The sequence below is a fragment of the Sinocyclocheilus rhinocerous genome, unplaced genomic scaffold (assembly GCF_001515625.1).
Source record: "Sinocyclocheilus rhinocerous isolate Xijiao unplaced genomic scaffold, SAMN03320098_v1.1 scaffold1938, whole genome shotgun sequence".
In the NCBI taxonomy this organism is placed as follows: Eukaryota; Metazoa; Chordata; class Actinopteri; order Cypriniformes; family Cyprinidae; genus Sinocyclocheilus; species Sinocyclocheilus rhinocerous.
Window position 1 is genome coordinate 1,950,593 of NW_015629065.1, and position 20,693 is coordinate 1,971,285.

The 20,693-nt window shown below is 42.6% G+C and overlaps 1 protein-coding gene across 3 annotated transcripts in view; it reads right to left on the reverse strand.

The window, feature by feature from the left end:
• The window catches only part of znf423 (zinc finger protein 423), a 187,779-nt gene that overhangs the window by 86,426 nt on the left and 80,660 nt on the right, over window positions 1-20,693 (reverse strand). For all 3 annotated transcript variants that reach the window (XM_016550571.1, XM_016550570.1, XM_016550568.1), the window contains 2 exons: window positions 3,741-7,174; window positions 2,940-3,024 (listed from right to left, as the gene is read on the reverse strand). In XM_016550571.1, coding sequence (XP_016406057.1) covers window positions 2,940-3,024; window positions 3,741-7,174 — 3,519 coding nt within the window. The remainder of the gene's footprint in view (window positions 1-2,939; window positions 3,025-3,740; window positions 7,175-20,693) is intronic.

Here is a 20,693-nt window from a genome sequence, read left to right on the forward strand (position 1 = left end):
GGTGACTGTGAGAGCGGCGGGGGGGGGGGAAAGGAAAGGAAAGGAAAGGAAAGGAAGGGAAGGGAGGGGGGGAGCGGGAAAGAGTGAGAGGAAGGGAAAGTGGGGGGATGTGGGAAGCTAGGTGAGGTATGATAACACCTCTGCAAAAAGGTAGGATGACTGAAACTGGGAACCGTTTGTCTGTGTATCCACGAACAGGGAGGATGTTGCAAAAAAAAAAAAGCTGGAGGTTGACAGAATGTGTCTGTCTGTGTATGCAAGCTTTTATCAGATGTGTCAATCATATATAAGAGCAGGTATGTGTTGGTAGGAATGCACAGGGACTTCCACACCTCAACTACATTCAATGTATATGCAAAGACCACACTCACACACACAGCTGCTTTTGGCAGAGAAGCACACATAAATATGCATAGTGAAAGCACTGATGAAACACGGGAGGCGGAGAGATCAAATTCGTGCGATTTCCACAGCTGCCAAACTGTGAGGAAAAAGCACAAAGCTAAATTGTTCTATTTAACGCTGCAGGAGAAGAACATGTAGCCTACTAAATGCTCACTCAATTAGTAAGTTCAAGTCAAATAATCAGCAACAATTAAATATATGTCACAGTGAAACTACACCGAGTCCATTTGCTGTCAAAATTCAGCTATTTCAGTAATTGTTTGATATTGATGTGGCAAATCAGAAAGCACACATAATATAAATGAGGCTGTCTACAAAATGACTGATTCCTAAATTGCAGCATACAATTATTATAAGAAAAGACCATTCTTGACTTAACATGAATTATAGTGAATTTTATTGCTTGAATTGCTTAAGATGTTAAAGACTAAGATATTTTTATAAATGCATTTGTGCATAAATAACATGCCTAAATTGATTTCAACAACATTGTTCTAGAAATTGAAAAAGGGCTTTTAAAATCTGACCAGCACTTATGACTGTGATTAAAGTATGAGGCTGGTTGTGGTTGTCAGTCTACATACAGCCAAATCTACATACAGCCAAATAAAAATAAATTCTCATTACTATTATCTGGACCTTGGTCACTCCAAATGTTATACAAGTGGTCACAGAGCTGCATGATGCAAGTATACCTGTTGTATATGTATATGTAAAAAAAAAAAAAAAAAAAAGCACTGTGCATGCTTGTAAATTCCAGCATAAAAGACGGGCTAAAATATCAAAGTCTTATAATAGCCTCACTAGTCATATATCAAAGCTGACAGATAGTGTAGCTATTTAATGATTGCTTCGTAATCTCAAAAAGAAAGAGGAAGACAGAGTGCAAAAGCGCTAAATCTAGAACTCCTTTGTGATCTCGCTTCAATTTTCTGGCGCCTAACGCAGAGTCTGATTAAGGTTAATACACGACTCCCTTTTCATTATTCAAAGACGTCATCAATCTTTGAAGAGGGGTGGAAAAAATAATAAAATAACAACGGCACTTAAAATAATCTGCCTCAATTCCATAATTAATCTCCTCCAGCTTTTCAGACAATTATGATGTTAATTAACCCAAAATTCCCTTCATGGCGATGGGGAGAGACATACGATCCGCCTTGCCGTCTCACACACAGCCTTTATCTCTAGCATCAGTATCTTCAGAGAGGAAAAGTGAGAGAGGATGGAGGGATGAAAGGAGAGAGCACTCAGCGTGGTCCAAATTGGATTGTGTTGGTCTGAGATTGGGCAGGTTGGATGCAGTTAGGTTGTGATTGAATGGTGAAGGGTCAGGTGAGATGGGAAAGAGGGATGGGAGAGAGATAGGTGGATGGGAGGTTAAAGTCAGGGCGGTTAATATGGGAATAATTGGGTGCTAAGCACTTCCATGCTCATTATATGAAGGAGAAAATGAACATGGAACCAAAGGGCCCTTGAATTAAACTCAAAATTCCTCCCACCTAAAATAAGAATAGACAAAAAGAAAAGTGTAGATTGTGAACACACACACACACAAGTCTATGTGGTTAGGCACAATGGCCTTTCTAAAGACAGATGCAGCATGCTCACTAGGACTCTAAGAATATATCAGGCGGCTCTGCTCTAGTATCGGCTGTCAGGTCTGGAGAAGGCCGGGAAGTTGCTGAGGCTCAGAGCATTGCGCCGTTTGTTCTGTGAAATTACTCACAGGCCCAGCTCGTTAATCTACACTACAGTGTGCTGCAGCAGCAATTATTACTTAAAGAATAACAACACCAAGGGAGGAGGCATATAAAACAACTACAGAGGAACTGTTCAGTTAAGTTCAAAACCTGCAGCCAGGGCCACTAGCCAAAGAAACATGAAACACGGGATGGAAAATATCATCCACGAGGAGCCAATCATTAACAAGTCCCACCCAGCACTCTATGGCATGCTAGTATTTGAGGAAACACATTCCTATAACTTAAGCTATAGAGCCCTTTATTAGTCCACCTAACCTATCATAATTAGAATTCCAATATCGGTAAATAACATCCCCTCCACGTACACATGTAGTTACTCTATTCGTAAAATATCTGCAACAAAGAGCAAAATGCGTGTAATTGTCCACGACAGGCTACAGGAATGAAATGAAGGGGAATAAAAGAGAACCTAATTGTTTGTTGGCCTTTGCTGAAGGAGCGAGACCTGCAGTCCTGGTCTCGGCTGCATGGTGAAGAGTTAACAGAGCAATCAGACCTGCAGCCGAGGCCTCAGCTGCGTAGTCAAGTGATAAACAATGGAACAGCTGTTGAGAGCAATGTCTGCACTTCCAGAAATAGAGCTGTTCATTTCACCTGTCCGTCTCACACCTGTGTGCAGGGAGTGAGAGAGAGTGCTGGGGCAACACTAAGGCAGCAAATAAGGGTAGGAAACAGGAGGAGCAACTGGCAAGCAGCCAAACACACACACATACGTAAATACACACGAACGCACGCGCACTAGCAAAGGAAACTATGGGGTTGACTTACCGATCATATGATTGGCAACATGGATCTGGATCTCTCGTTCTGTCTCAAAGGTCATTTGGCATTTGATGCACTGATACGTCTTTTTCTACAAAGAAAGATACAGGATTGAAATTCACATTGAACAGGCTTTTTTAAATTCTCCACACACTTGCAAACACCAGACCTATCCTATGCTGCAACGAGAGGGGAAAAGGCAGAGATTCTCCTATCTGTTACACTGAGCTGAGACAAAAGCACAGGTAAAGATTGAGCGTCCCTGGAAGTTCACTGTCAATATCTAGTGAAGCGAACAGGCTGTACAATAGCCCAGCAGGATGAGGTTGCTGAACCCTCTGGGGCCAGTAGTAATGTAGCCATGAATTCACACATCTCTCTTTGACTCAGAACACTTTGGGAACACAGGGAACTTATACACTAAAAATACTGCCAGAAAATGGTTGCTGGCAATGTCTCCCCTTTTCAAAAGAAATTGCATAAAATTCTTCTTTGAACTGCCAAAAGAAAAGAGATAATAGGAAAGGAAACACAAAAAGAGAAAAGGTAGAGAAAGAACACAAATTTGAGAACTAGAGGAAAACCTCAAATGACCTAAAAAAATACCCTAAGCAAATACAAAACCATTTTGTGATAGAACATTTCTGTCAAACAGCCCAATGCTTGTTGACAATGGCTAAGAGTCATCTTTGATCTTCTGTTTTCATACTGAACCATCAAGTACACTTTAATACCCTTTCAGACAAAAGTACATATAATTGAGACAGTTTTATCAGGTTATCATGAGGGTGAGGCTTTGACACTTACTTTAGGGACAGGTGAAGCATCGGTAACTTTCTTAGCTCCACTGGTCTCAGGGCTCATCTCGGGATGGTCCACCTGAACGTGGCTTTCCAGGTCTTCCAGGGTCTCAAATTTAACAGCACACTCTGGGCAGCGCAGTCCAGTGGTGCCCTTCTCCCCAGCCTCTTGTGGGGTGACAACAACAGTTGGGGACTGGCCATTTGTACCCCGACTCATGCAGCCAGCACAAAGACCGTAAGGCAGGCCGTTCACATCAATCTTGACCAGTTCTTGCTTATTCTTGAAGTCTTTGAGACACAGGGCACATTTATAGAGTTTGTGGGCCTGCAGCTGGCCATTGGGAGATGATGAGGCTGATCCTCCTCCTCCACCACTGCCCCCAGAAGACGAGAGCTTCTGCATGTGAAAAGTTCCATGAATCTTCAGTTCGAGCGTTGAAGTGACAGTTTGCATGCAAACTACACAGCGGAAGCCTGTGAGGGAGTTCCTCAGGTCAGGGTGCATCTGGCAGTGCTCAATGAACTCTTCCTCACTCTGCAGGGGCATCTTACAGATACGGCAGGTGCCTGTGTCCAGGCTCTTGCTGTGGGTGACCTTGTGCTCAGTGAGAGTAAGCAGTGAAGGGAAGCGTTCGCCGCAGATGGGACACATGTAGTGTTTTGCTGGGCCACGGTGCGTCTGAGCATGTTCCCTCAAGCCGTTCTCAGAAAAGAAGGTCCGTGAGCAAACATTGCACTTGTGGTTACCCTTGATGAAGTCGGCCTTCTTTTTTCTTGAGCTTGCATCGTCCTCACCAGGCCTGATATTGTGGTCTCGAAGGCGGTGGTTTTGAAGCAGAGACTCCATGGTGTAGGCCGCACCACAGATGTCACAGGCATACATTGGCTCTGAGGCATCAAGCTCCTCTTCACCACCGCTAGCTTCATGGCTGTTCGCCGTTTCCTGATTTCCTCCTTTTAATAGCATGCTCTGCAAATCTGCTTGCTCAGCAGCTGCAGTCGATCCTGCTGTGGAACGCTTAGAGCTTTGAGTCACCCCATTGGGTGTTCCATTTTGGCTTCCTCCATTTCCATTGCCATTTCCTCCATCAAAAATGCAGTGCTTCTCTCTTAGATGTCTTTCCAAAAGGACAATGGCGTGGAAGGCCTTTCCACAGAGCCGGCAGTTATACTTTTTACTGTGAGTAGTGATGTGACACTGGAGCTCTACTTCTGTGCCAAAGGTCTCCCCACAGAATATGCATTTGCGTGCTTTTCCGGTTGCCCCCGTACTGGTAGGGTGGCCCAAATGACTGTGCTTCACGTGTAACTGCAGGTCACTTTCTTTGCGGAAGTCCCAAGCACAGGCCGTACAACGATACATTTTCTTCTCATTGCTGTGCTTGACGGCCAGGTGGACTTGTATGGACACCTTTGAATCAAAGACCTCCTGACACAGTGTGCAGTGGTACAGCACAAAGGTATGCATGTCTAGCAAGTGCTTTTGCAGATCGTCGACGGAAGAGAACTGTTTGTCACAGCTCTCACAGACATACTGGGTGGAAGTGGTGGTGTAGTGAATAGTCAAGTGCTGAAGCAGTGCCTCCTGAGAATCAAAGTCCTCTTTGTTGCACTGTGGGCAAGACTGCCTCCTCAGTAACAGTTCCAGGTGGGACTTCAGATGGGCTTGGAAGCCCTCAAAGCTGGTGAATCGAAGGTCACACTGATTGCAGGGATAGTCTCCATTAGCAACTGCTGGAGTGCTGTCACCAGTTACCCTATGGCGTTTGGGTGAGGATATCTCCACGTCAGATGAGGCTGGGCTCAAGTCTGCCACTTTGACTTTGCGCTTGTTGTTGGCGAGTGGGATGTTCTTGTGATTCTCTTTAATGTGTTTAGTGAGTTTGAGGAGGGAACCGAAGATGGGAGAGTTGGTGCAGTAAGGGCAAGAATACACTTCCATGAAGGACTGCGAGGGCTGCAAGACTGGGGACTCCATCTTGGTCACACCTCCCCCACTGCTGCAATGGGTCTGTTGGATGTGCTCAGTGAGTGAGGACTCTGTAAGGAAACCCATGGAGCACTGGTTGCAGAAGAAAGCATGGTTGCCCTCCAAAGTGGTGGATCCAGCAACAACACCACCACCAGATAAGCAGTGAGAAACACGAATGTGCTCTTGCAGGCTGTTGATGTCTGCAAACATGTCAGGACAGTAGTTGCAATGAAAGGCCGAAACGTTACTGAACTGCAGAAGGGGAAAGTTTGACGCAGAGCTCCCACTGGATCTATGTGCTTTGCGCACATGCTCATTAAGGTTATAGAGAGTTGGCAGGGTTTCCAGACATAACTGGCAAGTGTGGCTCTGCTGAGGTTTGTCTGCATGGATAGTCTTCAGATGAATCTCCAGGACAGCCAGGCTGTTGAAATCTCTCTTGGAGCAATATGGACAACTGTAGGTCACTTTGCCTGACCAGCTTCCATCATCATGATCAGAAGAAGGTGCAAGCTTTCGTCTGCTCTGTCCAGGCTTAAGGGTGGAGTCTGGGGTTGATCCTCTCTCCAGGGAGGCACTGGAATCAGGGGTAGCGCTGCTCATTGATGCCACGCTTCCCAAGACTGGATCAGGACTGGCACTGTGGTTGCTGGAGTCTGGCTGCCGGTGGCTGTCAAGATGGCAATAGACATCCTCTACAGATGGGAACTGCTCAGCGCACATGGGGCACTTGTGTTTCTTGTTGGCATGCGTTCTGTCAATATGGGTGAGTAGAGTGCCTTCATCGCTGAAGATTTCAGGGCAGTGGATGCATTGAAGCTCTGCGCGGTCCGAGAGCTGGGGATGCTGTGTCAGCACGTGTTTCTCAAGTTCATCTGTCTGACTGAATGTCTCCTCGCAGTAATCGCACATGTATAGGTCCTGGTCCTGGTCAGCTACATCACTGCTAGATCCATCTCGCTTACCCTGGTCTTTCTTTGCCAGGTGTTCCTTGTTCTTCCGATGAGCTTGCATGTGGCTCTGGAGAGAGGAGGTGGAAGAGAAGCCACGCTTGCAAATGCTGCACTTGAATGGTTTGCTGGAACTGTGTGTCTTGAGGTGGATCTTGAGATGATCGCTGCGAGAAAATGCTGCCTCGCACTCCTGGCAACTGTACTTCTTGTCACCGGTGTGCAGCTTGACGTGACGATCACGGCTGCGCTTGTGTTTGAACAAACGACTGCAGAAGGTGCATTTGAAGGGCAGCTTGTCACTGTGGATCTGCTCATGGCGCTTCAGGTAGCTAAGGCGACTGAAGGACTTGTCGCAGAACTGGCAGGGATAAGGCAGGCCAGAGCCCCCTTCTTCCTCCCCTGTGCCCATGCCCATATCGCAGCAGCCATCCCCTAGCATCTGTGAAGGCGATGCCACGTCTTTGCTAGAGGGAGAGGACGCCACCCAGGAGAGCCCCGGGTCATCATCACCATCTGCAATGCAAAACACAGACAGAATTAAAATGTTAAAGAGGTAGAGAAAATATCAAAATAGAAGCAAAGAACTAAAGACAGCAAACCCCAAAGGAGTAGAGAAATAAGGACAAATATGTATTTTTTTTATCCTCTTATCCTCCCTCAGCAAACAAGCTCATGCCCATATCCCCCAGATTTGGATCTGCGTTATCATATTTTCATTATGGTCACCAGATTGAAAAGCTTCTCAAAAGTGATTAGAGCACATTCAGAAAGGAAGGCCCTCTTAATGGACAACGCATACAAAATCATAGCACTGGATTATTTATGTTCTTTCGCTGTTTGTGCAAACACACGGCCAGTCTAGATTAATGCAGGCATACATTATACAAAAATATACAAATCGGGTTGCTCTTAATTCTGTCCTGCTTTGTGCAATCTGATGGGGCCTGACACAGTCCACACGTCATCTATTTAGCATCTCAACTAGCAGACTCCGAAGGAAAGCAAGGAAGAGAGCTCATGACTTATTGAGCAGGGATGCTGCGAGCACAAAGTTCCACTGCGGCTCAGACAAACACAGAATTTTCTATCAGTGCACTGTTTGTTTGCTTTATTTCCTCTAAGTTGTATGTTCACTCTTAATGCGTTGAAAAAGCCTCCGGTATAACAGATCCCAAAAAAATGTATGTTTACAGAGGATAACACTCCACATCCCCTAAAAGCTCCATCCGCACTCACAAGCCAAATGTAACAATGGCCTCCTATGCTCAGTATTCTAATTAGAAATGAAAAACCCACTGAAATGGAGTCACAATCTATGACCCAACGCAATGGGAAAAGGGAAAAGTAAAAAAGAACAAAGAAAGTGCATCACCTCAGCGTGTATTGTATAAACTAATAACTTCAACTCCATATGGCAGTTGTAGGATTTTACTTCCGCCCACTACTCTCCCATTACACAAAGGTGAGCACAGCAGAATTTGTAGAAAATAAATTCAAGTGATGAATCGATCCACTTTAAAATGTAGGTACTGTGCAGAACAAATAAATCTCCACGGGGTTTGTGGGTAGAAATTTGTAAAACCATGAATTATGAATTTAGCTCTAAGCGAGAAATGAATTCAGAGCTGGAGTAAAGAAAATGTAAAAAAATAGAGATATCAGTAAAGGAGTAAAATAAGAGAAGAAAGTGTGACATCAGGAAAATACTTAAAGAGGTCATTCTATCAAATGGGAGCCTTTTCCAGGTTAAGGTAATTCAGTTTCAGATTTACCATTTAAGTATTTAATTAATTATGTTGTGGCATCTTAAGCCTTATGATGGGATTTACTTCCCCTACTGTTAACAGAATATAAGAAAAAAGTCATTTAAAAAAAGGCGTTTAGATTTTTTTTTAAATTCACTTCTTGAAAGGATGTCACTGTAAGTATTTTGGCTTATGACATTTTAATACATAACAAAACTATAAATATGCAGTCTTTTAATTAATACATCAACTAAAATAAAAAAATAGAGAGAATACAGACAAAATGACAAGAGTATACACATAATGTCTAATAACAAAAGAAAGTACTCATGTTTGTGCCCATGTGTGTACCCTCTTCTGTACCCCTTTCATTTTCTGTTTCAGTCTCACTCACTTTCTCAGATTACATTTAGCGTAAGACATCCCGGCCCACCTCTCACACACCTCCTCTGCCAATTTCCCCACCCTCCTTCAAGTGCAGTGCCCTCCCCCTGTTCTGTTCTCATGCTTTTGTGTCCGTGTCAGGATAAGAGCTATCCCAACACAACCTAAAACCCTTGCAACACGGGAGAGAAAGTGTTGCAGTGGCCCAATGAAAGAGCCCAGATGAAAAGACCATAAGGGACTTAACCGTGGTGAATTCTTTGGCTGCACAATGAGACCGTGGCCCCTGACAGGCCATTCCCTGATCCAGCCACTGTGGAGGTGAGAGGGGGCGGGTATGGTGGTGACGGTGGGGGTGCCGACTGACAGGTAGGCCGTCCTGCTGAGACACAGACATGTACCACAGTGCAAGAGATACAAAGAAACGCTTGCTTGAGTTCAGAGCCAGAAAAAAGGAGGGGGGAAAAAGAGGCAGAGTAGAGGAAAAGAATGGAACCCAAAAGAAAAAAAAAAAACTCCTGGCACATGTGGTCATTCTGGCGAATTATAAATCTATTAATGCTAATGCAATCCCTCTGACTGCGACAGAATGTGAGAAATCACTTTTGAGAAAGAGGGAGATTATAGTCATTAAATAGCTTTAATCCTCAGAAGTGTGGCTGTCGGAAAATGGAAGATCACATGGCTTTTAGGGGGCTTTTGTCATCTGTCCACCGGGGGACTTGGCAAGAGCACTAAACAGGGTAAGAAATTTCAATGAAAAGTTAAATTAGAAAAGAAACAGAAAGAAAAAAGTGAGGGGGGGGGAAAGAGAGAGAGAAAAGAACTGGCGACTGGAATGGGCGCGAAAACATGGGGCACCTTCCACGCTCCTGTTCTTTCCACATTTACAGGCTTGACCGACCTTCCCTTTCTTTTCAGATTTTCTCCCGCTCTGACAGTTTGTTTCTCACTTGTTCCACATTCCATCCCCAAACTTTCTTTCATGTTGTGACTCATTACCGAATTAACAGGCTGCTCTGGTGGTTGCCCCTGGCGCTGGCCTTCTCCTTGCCAGCCTGTCCCATGTGGAGGGGTGGAGCACAGGATGGAAGGGTGTAGCGAGGGAGGGAATAATGGGAAGACAGGACTGACAGAAGGACACATTCTGATGTCCAGGGATGGGCCTGCCACCCCGCCTCGAACGGGGCCTGGTAATTAGGACCGCGATAACAGAAACACATGGTGATGGCGGCAGCCACCCCAGCACCTAATCTGCAGATAATTCTAGGAGGTTCAAGAGCAGACCCCCATGCCTCCACCGGACCGGGCTGGGCTGAACTACATCGGGGCCAGTTAATGGGCTAGCCAAAGCGCTGGCATGCGGGGCCGGAACCGTGGTGGAAGACGGTAATTAAGACGTGCTCAGTCTGATGTCTGTCCTCTCTCCTCTTTATCAGACACAAGGACAGATAGAAGAAGAGGGGGTGGGAGTCAGATAGAGAAGGGGAAAAAAGAGATCCCCTCCATCTCTCCCAACACCAGAGCTGTGGATTTTGTGAATGCCCCTACCGACACGAGCCAAACGTCAGAGCCAAAACAGGCTAGTGTGTTCATTAGCGCTTGGAGGCATATACAGCAGACCCACACTTATGACATATAGCACTGCTGTTCCCCTTCTGGAACAACACACTATCCAAAACAATACAGCCGTTCTACAATGATTAACACACTGAAATTTATGCTACATGTGAGACGAGGTTAAATATGCCCACTTCGACAACAACCGCACCAACACTAAACCAGTTTCACATTCATTCCAACATATTCTATTCAAACTTGACAAATGAAGGCAAACATTCTGGTTTTGGCTTAATTAATCTCATCATCCATCTAGGTTAGATGCCACTGCTAACATCTCACTTAGTCCTAAAATGCTTTTTAAGTATTTTGCTTCAGAAATACCCAGAAAGTGCAGTTGTGGAAAACCAGAAAACAGTGTATTTTTCACCAAAATGTGTATTTTTGCTGGAGAAGCTTAATAATTTTCCACAAATGTTTCATTTCAGAACTACACCCAGAACCTATTCTAAAGTATAAGTATGTTATCAGTGACCTAAACGTCAACATGCTAATGCTGTTAGCCTCAAGCTATGCTAATTATAATAGTAATGGACCTTAGCAAGGGAAAATGGCATATTAAATTTGACAAAAATGAGGCTAGATGTAGAGCCTGTACAAGGTTGTTTCATAGCGCTAATTGTTCAGCTGATGAAACACTAAAATTACCTCATTCCAAAAGAGTCCAAACAAAACAAAAATTCAGAAGACAAGGTATGATTAGACATGACTTAGGACCTTAAGATATGACACATGGGCGGCGCTAGGAAGGGGCTAGCAGGTGCTCCAGCACCCCCAAGAAAAACCAAAGCACCCCCATAAAAAATAAAATAAAATAAAAACATTTGACTCATAACACATGCATAACTACTGCAATGCAATACACCGTGACGTGATTTGCAGTCACACATTTCGTAATGTCAGCATTTTATTTTAAAAATGGATCAGTTCCTTGTGCCAAGTAGGCCTGCCCCCGACTAAAGATTTTTCTAGTCAACTAGTCGCACGTTTATATTAAATTGATTAGTATAATAACCTACTAAACCATCCTTTAATATAGGCATTTAAGTGTAGCCTATTATAGCCTATTCCGCGCTCAAGCACATGCATAAAGCTTGCCGCAAAGCACCAGCTAAAGTAATGATTATGAATGCATCGGGGGAAAAGACGACATTTTAATTTTTTTAGTAATAAACTAGTGGTTTCTCAGTCAGACTCGCTGACTTGCCATCTCCACAGTAATGGACGTGCCTTTAATAGCCTAGAGTAATGCACCTATATGGACTACATAATCAGAGAAGATTTATTTTTTATTTTAATTTGTTTGTTTAATAGTAGACATTTCAAGCTTTCTGTAGATTTATTTCTTATGTCTGTGAGCCAGTTCATTGTAGTGATGCGCTCCATTCACAGAGACTGCATGAGATGACAGAAAGCACATCCAAAAAGGAGTATTTTAAGTTCTTTCCGCAGGTGAAAAAATAAATAAATAAAAAAGATTGCGCGGGTGCCCCCATGTCATAGTAAGCGATAATACTCCCACACTCCTCATAAACATTTGAAATGCACCTATATATGCGATTTTATTATTCATAAAAAAATTATAATAATAATAACAACCTGTTTTGGTCATATTTACAATTAATTGCCCAGCTCCCCCTATCATTGATCTAGCACCCCCTCAGCACCTGCGTTCAAAATTCTCTGGCGCCGCCCCTGATATGACAACCTATTGAATGGACATTACACCTAAGAATCACATCAGGATTTTTATTCATGTCAGATTAAAAATGGTGCCTATCCCTAATGCTGCAAATCGGCAAACTTTATCAATATTATTTAAATCAACGGTACATAATACAAACTATGATAATGTAAACAAATATTTTGTCAATTTTTCAACAAAAAAAAAACGAAACTATTTATTTATTTATTTATTCTACAAGTAAGGACAACGGTGCCTATAACCGGGTGGAAAAAAACACACAACTTTTTTATAATTAAACTAATTCAATTCTGCCATAAATGTTTAACAGACATGCAGCAGAACTCAAAGTCAAAGCTTAAAAAAAAGCAACGCAACAAATTTCCTACTGGTGACTTCTAGGTGGTGTTCATGTGCACTCAACTCATAAATATAATCATTCCGACATGTTGCAATATAACAACATAGGGAAAAGCGATTTGGTAGAATCATGGTCTAACTAGACCTGAGTCTTATCACTTCACCTAGTCACATTCCACATCCCTAACCTCTCACCCCTCCTCCACCTTTGAGCCTGGCCCCCTGCCCAAAACCTCCACCTTTCCCAGCAGCCCCCCTGCCCAGCTCACAGGCCCTTCCCCCTGGCCCTCTGCCCACAGCCCGGGGCAGGAGAGACACACTGTAGGGGGCAGAAAAACAACTTCCACCCGGGCTCCCACTGGGCAACCCAGCACGCCGGCCAGACAGGCCTGAAGCAAGAGCCAGGGGAAAACAACTTCCAGAGTATAAACACTATAGGAGTTTTTACTGGCAGTTCATCTTAATTCTCTCCGTTCATCTCTCTCGTTTCTTTTTCTGGGCTTCTCGCGGAGACCTCCCTCTTCCCTATCTTCCTTCCTTCCTCTCTCCCCTAGGCAACAGGACAGTCATAACCAAACACAACAGAGGACAAAGCTATGTTGCTAAGAGGGTAAGAAAGAGTGGAAGAGCGAGGACAAGAGAGAGAGAACGAGAAGGGAAGGGGGACGGCACGCAGGAACTGACCACATGGCCAGCAGTCCTCTGGGAGTAGAGTCTCTGAGACCAAACACCTGTTTACCGAAACTGAAATACACACACACACACACACACACACACAAGCAAACCGACTCCTGTATTTCTCCCCCCAACTGTTTTGCCGTGTTCCTTTGGGTTTCTATGCTGACACACTCTCTGCCTCTGCCGTACCCCACCGCTGCTCAAGGGAGACAGTCTGTCAGGGGCCTGGTCCTAGTGGACACACAAACACGCACATACACACAAACTCATGTTTGCCGTCCCTAACGGTCTCTGCTCCATCAAGCTGACACTCTCCAGTCTGTACTCGCAGGACCCCTGGCATTGCTCTCGGTACCCTACAGGGGGCTCCAGGGACACAGTCTGTTAGGGGTCTTTTCCTAAAGGACACAAACACGCAAACACATGCCAAGGTGATGTCATTGTGTAGCCAGTCTGTCAGGAACCATAATCCTGGAGGAAACCCATGTATTTACACTCATATGTACCCTAGCGCACACACACACATATGCGTACTGCAGTGATGTCACAGGACGGACTGTCTGTCAGGGGCCGGAATCCTGGAGGACACACACTCTTGCTGCCCACGGCCCATATGGAGTAGTTGGCGCCCATAAGCGTCCGAGCAGCCGGACTCATTCCCAGGGCAGAAGGTGAGGGGTAGGGGGTTGGGAAGGCAAGGACAGCTGACAGCCTGCTCCCCATCTCCCCTCTGGCGACCCCCAGGTGAGGAAGAGAAATGGAACACGTTCTGGAGCCTGACCACTCACTCACCTCTAGAGACCACAGAGTGCTGTACAGATGGGTGCAGTGCTAACATGACGACAAGAGAGGCTGGAGAGAGGACAGGAAATGATGGGCAGAAGAATGAGCAGATCGCTGACTTCAATGTGATACCACATGTTTTCCACACTAGGGCTAGGAAAAATATAGATTTTTTTAGACTGATTGCAAAAATCACATTAATTTGAACAATCTTCATATCAATTCTTAAAATCTCCAATTTTTTGACTGAGATGCCCAATCCAGGGTCTGTGTAGCTCTGTGACCTCGGATTTGGGCCGCCATTCCGTATCATAATTTATGAATAATATAATTGGATTTACATTAATAATTTTGGCCCACTGCCTTCAATCAAGTTTTTGTTTTTATAGCAAAAAGTTCGGAAATTTCTGCTCTATGCACTCTACTTTATGCAGAAAGATCATTTTATTCATATCTTTATTAAAATAATAAACACACACACAAACATAACAGAAATTATACCAAAGTGAAACGATGATCAAAGTGATTGGGCAGTTACTTAAAATAGAGTTACTGTAAAAGATCAACTGGATTAATTAAATAAAATAAAATGAATTGCAATTGAATCTAAATCTAAATAACCTCAATAACTGAATCAAAACTGAACATGAATCAAATCAAGAACTATACTGATACCAGGTCATAAACCCCCCAAAAATGTGCATTAAGGATGCATAGAAGCCCCAAAGGAGACACTCAAGCGCACCCTTATGAAACCAAAAATTACAAATGGTACACATCAAGTACATCATTTGGGACAGGGCCTCTGACTTGAGCGTTTGCTAATGAATGAAAATTTTTTTTATTTTTTTGGTTCTGTGACATTGTTTAACATCTGCAACAGATGCTGTAAATAACTATTGAAAACAACTCCAACTCTGCCTTTGTTAACAGGTGCAAACAGCAGACTGACTGTTTCACATCTACAATGGAAATGCATGCCGCAGAATACTGCCCCATATTAGAGTTCTACTGTAATTTTTTGTCTTTATAAATTGGAGGAGCAAAATTATTTTCAATGGTAATTGAGAGCATGCCACAGATGTTGCCGATAAAGCTTACCTTGTATTTACCCCAGAACACTCCTTTAAACACTAACCAGACACAGATGAAATCACTTCTAAAGCCTTTCTACAGAAGATAAAGTTGCTGTAAACCCAATTAAAAGCCTTCAGCCATTAATAATGTTTAGATGCGGAAAAGCCAATGGCATTTTAGCGAGGATGATTTACACGCTAAGCATTTTTAGGGGCGCAAAGGTGAAACGTAAGTACTCTGTGTGTGTCTGACGGAGAGAGGGAAGGTGAGATGAAGGAGAGATAAAGACTGAGGGAGAGGTTGCGTGACGAGAGGGGCACTGGCAGTGGTTAAGCTCCGTTTGACTCTTGTGTTGCTCAGTCTGCGCGAGCGGCGGGGGCCCGCACTGTTAAACAGCTGCAGATTAATTACATGTGAAGTGTACCAAAACAAGCCTCTTCACAACTCCAGCATCAGAGATGAGACGTTCGGCTTCTGCCGCTCTCTTTTCTCTCTTTTGCTGTTTTCCTTCAAAGTTTGGCTCCCTTTGCTGTACTTGCTACGTTCGGTTGAGCATAGAGTGACGATGTCACTGAGTGTACGAGAAAGAAAGTTTGTTCTATCTAGCTTGTCATTTTAGAAATGATGAACATTGCCTGACTTTCACACAACCGCCCACTCATTCGTTAGATCATGAATACAACATACACTAGTTAAAAAGTCTATTATGCTCATCATAGATGCAATTATTTAATCAAAACTACAGTAAAACAGCAATACTCTGAAGTATCATTACAATTTAAAATAACTTTTCTATTTTAATATTTTATAAAATGTTTTTAGTGTCAGGATCCTTCAAAAATCATTCTGATATGCTGATTCGGTGCTTATAGAAACATTTCTAATTATTATCAATTGTGCTGCTTGATATTTGTGTGGAAACATTATTTTTTCAAGATTCTTTGATTAATATAAAGTTTAAAAGAACAGCATTTATTTGAAACAGAAAGTGTATTTAATGCATCCTCACAGATTAAAAGTCTTAATTTAATTTAAAAGAAAAAATATGAATCTCAATGGTAGTGTAGTTCATTATATTATAAAAAAAAAAAGAGGGGGAAAAAAACGCATATTACACTGTGTATCAAAGGATTAAAAAAAACAATTTTAAATCAATTTCCATAAAATTTGTTTTTAATCTTGTTTTAAAGCACATATGGATATGGTTAGGTTATTATTTATTTATTTAACTGTTCAGACTACAAAAAACAAAACAGATTTGAGTCAAATACACAAAAAACCCTGGAAAACGTTTTGGCGACAGCACTCATTTGATGTCTCTCTTGATCACTCTTTTTGTCTTCTGTCTGGTAGTTGTGTATGTCACAGGTTTTACTGGTTGGGAGTGTACAGTGAGTGCAGTCAGGTTCCCACTGTGTACAGAGTCAATGGGAAGCAGCTGCCTGCCTAGCCATGCAGGAAAGCGGTGCTAAACAAGCACTTTGTTCCCTTCTAGAGTCCCACACACACAAACGTCTACCTCACATAACCTGGAACATGACCCTCCATCGCTGAGATGTGCATTTGCGTGTGTTTGTATGTGTTTTGTGAGTGAGAGCGAGAGAGCATGTGCATAACAGATGGGAGAGAGGAGAGAGAGAAGGTGAATGTGTTTCAATGTGTCCCTGTTCATTTCTCCCATCACTTACTGGGGCCATGGGGGCACCAGAGGAAAAAATATAAATAAATAAATAATATACATTTTTATTATTATTTTAAATTTTTTTGCATTGACACTACAGGGGCCATGGGGCACCAGAAGAAAATAAATAAATAAATACTTAAATATTTTATATACAGTGGGTACGGAAAGTATTCAGACCCCCTTAAATTTTTCACTCTTTGTTATATTGCAGCCATTTGCTAAAATCATTTAAGTTAATTTTTTTTCCTCATTAATGTACACACAGCACCCCATATTGACTATTATTATTATTTCTACATGATAGTGTAGTGATAAATAATAATAATTATTATTATTATAATAATAACAACATTTAAATATATATACTGTATGTGTTTTCTATTAAGATTTTTTATATTTAAAAAAACTAAAAATTTTAAATATTTAAACATATGCGTTTAATTAAAAATATATGCCAATCAAATTCTACTTGGCTCAAAAATCTTAGGAGGTGTGTCTTCTGAATTTACAAAATACTATGTGCCCCAAAAACCATGAACTACCTTAAAAATTGTGGTCTAGTGAACATGCTTGATACAAACTAGATATGGTAATAATTTCTCTATCTGAAAGTAAGTCAAAGCCCGGCCCCCCAAAAAAATCTGGCAGGTCCTGTCACTGACAGTGTGTGGTATATGCAGAGGTTCTGCAGTCTACAGTGTCTGTCTCTGACCACCCCTCTTTTTTCCCTGAACTCAATCAGCCAAACCTCATTGTTAAAAATAGTCAATGTGCCCGCAGGCTCCTGAGCTACAGGAGGAGGCTAATGGAGAACGCTTCATGCTAACTACAATGAGCACACCCTGCCATCCACATCACAAAACTTAGCATTACTTATGCTAAATATGATTGAACAATTAGCTGTTAGCACACTGCCCAAATTCAGTGTAAAAATGGGCGTGATAGTAATAGCCATCGCACTTAGCTTAGCATATAACTGTCTCTGGGGCATGACAGGCTAAGCACCTTATTTCTGATGAGTGTTTAATCCACCTCAAGCCCTCAAACAAGTGCTCCCAGCTGACAAGTTGACACTACAGTAATCCACTTACACCTGCACAAACCCGCAGTGCAGGAGATGACCACTGGAGCAGTGTAGGGCACTAAAGAGCTGGAGCCAAATCAGACAATCCATTTTTATTCATAAGCCAAAAGAGCTACAGTTGAATAAGTTGAAAAAGAAAGAAGGGGAACAGGAATGCAGGCTGGATTAGAATCTGTCACCCCATAAACCAACTGTAAAGAACTACACTGTATGGGATTTGTGCTGAGCAGTGTTTCCTCAACTCTGATCCTGGAGTAACGCAATGATGAGATGAATCAGGTGTATTTGATTAGGAAGAGGCAAAATGTGCAGTGCTGGAAGTAATCCAGGACCAGGGTTGGGAAACACTGCCATGTGTATCGCCCCCTACAGTCAGGTGAGGGGAGAACAGGTAAAGATTGCTATTTTATAGAGTTATACTGTATGTCTGCATGTGCCTTTTTTAAAATAATAAACCTTTTCCTTTAAACTGAATACACACACACACACACACACACACGTGTGTGTGTGTGTGTGTGTGTGTGTGTTTTTGATATCTTTTATATATCTGTATCTATACACATTCTGAAATGAACAAGTTTAGGGGCAGTATGATTTTTTTATTTTGAAAGAAAGAAATTAATAGTTTTATTCAGCAAGGATGAATTTAATTTATCAAAAGTGATACTAGAGAGTTTTACATAGTCACAGAAAATGTCTATTTCAAATAAATGCTGTTCTTTTGAACTTTAAACTATTCAGTCGTAATAATATTTCACATTGTTACTGTTTTTACTGTATTTTTCATCAATCAAATGCAGCCTTGGTGAGCATAAAAGACTTATTTCGAAAACATGTAAAACTTTTGAGCAGTAGTGGAGTACAGGAGTGCAGCGAGTTCATTCAGTGAAGGATTCATCTGACTGATTCAAACTGATTTTGTGAATGATTTATTAAAAGAACTGGCTCATATGAGTCATTCATTCTTGAATCCAAGTAAACTAGCAGCGCTGTTTGTTTTTAAGTGCAGCACGCAAAGACAATACAATAGAAAGGCGTGTTTTCTTGACAGTTTTTGAACTTTATCTCATCACACTCAATTCAGACAGCAGGCTGACACAACATGAGCTAATGTATAATATTGCACTTCAATATCTAAGCTATAAGAGGAGGTGAGAGCGGGGGGGTTAAGGCTGGGGCCCTCATGAGGCTCCTGGGCCCTGGGGACCCTCCACACAGGCAGAGAGAGGCAGGTACCTCCTGCCCATGCTGCCACAGAGGGAGCCATTGGCACCTCAAGGGACCCCCAGAACTGAGAGGAACACCTGGACCTGCCATTAGTCACACAGACTGGGAGAGCAGACAGACGGTAAGCTGGAGATCTGGAGAGAAAGACATCACATACACACGTGCATATAGGCCTACACACAAGAACTACACATGCAAACACATGCTTTGACATTAATGCACAAACACTTGAGTAAAACAGGAACTAGCACATGCAGAACCGCGTATATAACGTCAACACACAAACAGCGAAAAAACCTGACAGACACACACACACACCCACATGAGTTAATGAAAAGGTGTCACGAATATTAAGAGGCATAAAAGTACAGGGCAGCCACACTATAAAAAAAACACTAAAACACACATTCATGTGCACAGATACACACACGCTGTGAGGCAGGGTGAAGGAGACACCTGGACGGCAATGTGATGAATAAGGACAGGATAATTACTGTGGTATTAAACGGTGCACTCCCCAGGGTGACACCAGAGCACCCAGCCGGGGTTCAAGGACGCAGAGAGAGCTGCACCTCAGCACTGTCATTACAGCAGCACACACGTACGGCCTCTCACTGCCTGTCTGCTGCTCAACCGCTCACACACTCCAATACGACACATATAAACACAAACAGCTGCACCTCACCACTGTCATTACTGCAGCACGTCTCTCTTTTCAGAATAGAACAGAATCTGTTCCACACACAAAAACTATAATACAGCTTCAGAAAACTTTTATCACATGAGTCTGATGAACTGCATTTATGGTATTTGGACGTTTTTGGACATCATTCTAGGGCTGGTCCGAATACAATTTTTTGAGCTTCGAAGCTTCGGAGGGAGGGGGCTGAACATATTCTTCTTTCTAATAAAGGCAGGAATCTCTGTGTGTCTGTCTGTCTGTTTGCATTTTTATTATGTCGAGAACCGTTCATCCAATCGACTTCATGCGTGGCGGGTGTGTTGCTGCGGACCCAAGGGAGGGCAGTGTCGCATTTTGGTGCAATATGGACACGCGACAAGTTCAGAATTAATAAACTTTTAATAAACTACAGAACAGCGCGAGCCAGAAGCAGCGCGCCTCATGTGGGCAGGGCTTTTATGCTCCGAGAACGGACACTGCACTAGTGATACAAAACACTCAGGTCTGTTAAGAGCAATACTTTTAATAAGGTAGCCTAACATTTTTCTATCAAACAAATCACTCTCAAATCAGAAATTAGCAGCACAGTAGCTAATTACTGACACCGTATAGGGTAGGCTATTTAAATAAAAGAAGAACGAAAAATAAATGAACAAAGTTCAATGAACTGTAATAAATAAAGAACACGGTAGCATACTTTCGATAACAGCATCACACATTTTAATTAACGAACAGTTTAAATAAAATTAAATGAATTCCCTTATATAGAATAAAACAAACTGTAATAGGCTAAATAGAACAAGGTAACTGGGGATGTACCTACAGACAAATATTAGGCTGGGCTACTGTACGTTTTTTTTATGACTGCCGTATTCGCAAGTATTTTCCAAGCAAATTAACTGCACGTTTTTATCATGTGTAAAATTACTGATTAACATGGTGGATAAAAGCAGCTCGTTTTTTTTACACCAACAATATACTATAGGCGTACTACTTACAGAACTCAGGTGATTTTTCAAACTTG